Here is a 1,313-nt window from a genome sequence, read left to right as displayed (position 1 = left end):
AGTTTTACAAAACAAAATTTAAAAATTATAGTCATTTTATGTACGATAAAATGAAATTCATTCGTAAATTAGAATAAAATATGTTCCATTTTTAAGCAAAAAAATCGATGTAACATCCATTCATTGAAACCGAAAGAATTAATGAAGGCCATCAACGTTTTTTTTCTGAAGATGAGGATAAAAATCATCCTGTGCGTGGGTGTGCTATTCCAAGATTCGCGCGCGAATCCAGGAACCTCATTGCGTATGTAGGACAGACAGTCAGGGTTGAAATAAAGACGAATCGTTTCTCGCCAGCAATCGTGATTGGTCTCGGGGGTGTGAAAAGAGGTGAAAGACAATGAGATGGAAAAACACCATCGATGTCTTTAATGACGCTGTTCCACCATCTATATAAAACCCCGAGGATCACTATCGTGCCTGACATTATTCCGTTACGGAGTCTCGAGAAACGACGTATCCGAAATGATCGTCACCGGGAATCTCGTTAGTCGCGCAACTATCATCTGCATCTTGGCTATGCTGCTTTGCTTGGGGTCTCGCGCTTCCGGCGAATACGGTAATATCGAGTTTTACGTACGCAGTCATTAAAGTCTCGATTGGTTTTATTAATTGTGCGTTCGTAGAAGCGAGGGAAATGGGCTTGAACGGCGGATCAAACGATGGCTCGTGTATCGAAGGCAAGTGTATGAAACGTACCACGCAGGACATCACTAGCGGTATGTGGTTCGGACCGCGTTTAGGAAAACGACGCAGATCGAACGAGAAACAGGAAGTGAGTCCCGAGATAGAAGTTCTGGCGAATGCGTTGGACGGCGTGCGTTGGGCGGTCATCACGATTCCCGGTGAGAATTAATTGAAGTCTTTTTCATTTCATCGCTATATAGACATTATTATGACTCGAACTTGCACATTATTTTGCTAGTATAAGAGTACCTTCAATAATTCTATTCTTTCATCATAATTACATTTAATCGATAGTATTGTCAACTTTTGCTATAATGTTAAGTTTGTCTTCCACATAGTGAGATTCTTCGAATAGTATCAAAAAAATTTTTTTATGATAAAATTATATATAGAGATATACAATTTTCGAGTTATGAACAATCATGAAAAATAAAAATGCTCTTACGAACTAAAGCTAATAGAATATAATTATTAGAATAAAATTGTTGTTAATCTTATAAATATTTTTTTATTAATTCTATTCAAACAAAATTTCAGTCTCCTTTTTATTATCTTTAAATTCTCCTCGTAAACTTGACTAATTTAGTATTATCTTATATATTTTGACTATTTATTTATATATATAT

At 36.0% G+C, this 1,313-nt stretch overlaps 1 protein-coding gene across 1 annotated transcript in view; it reads left to right on the top strand.

The window, feature by feature from the left end:
• Positions 1-465: 465 nt before the first annotated feature.
• LOC105624455 (PBAN-type neuropeptides-like) overlaps positions 466-1,313 on the top strand; it is a 2,205-nt gene continuing 1,357 nt past the window's right edge. Inside the window, exons 1-2 of the mRNA XM_012205819.1 lie at positions 466-559; positions 627-845. Coding sequence (XP_012061209.1) covers positions 466-559; positions 627-845 — 313 coding nt within the window. The remainder of the gene's footprint in view (positions 560-626; positions 846-1,313) is intronic.

The sequence above is a fragment of the Atta cephalotes genome, assembly GCF_000143395.1.
Source record: "Atta cephalotes unplaced genomic scaffold scaffold00003, whole genome shotgun sequence".
NCBI classification, from domain to species: domain Eukaryota; kingdom Metazoa; phylum Arthropoda; class Insecta; order Hymenoptera; family Formicidae; genus Atta; species Atta cephalotes.
The sequence above is the reverse complement of the archived record's forward strand: the minus strand, read 5'-3'. Positions and strand labels throughout refer to the sequence as shown.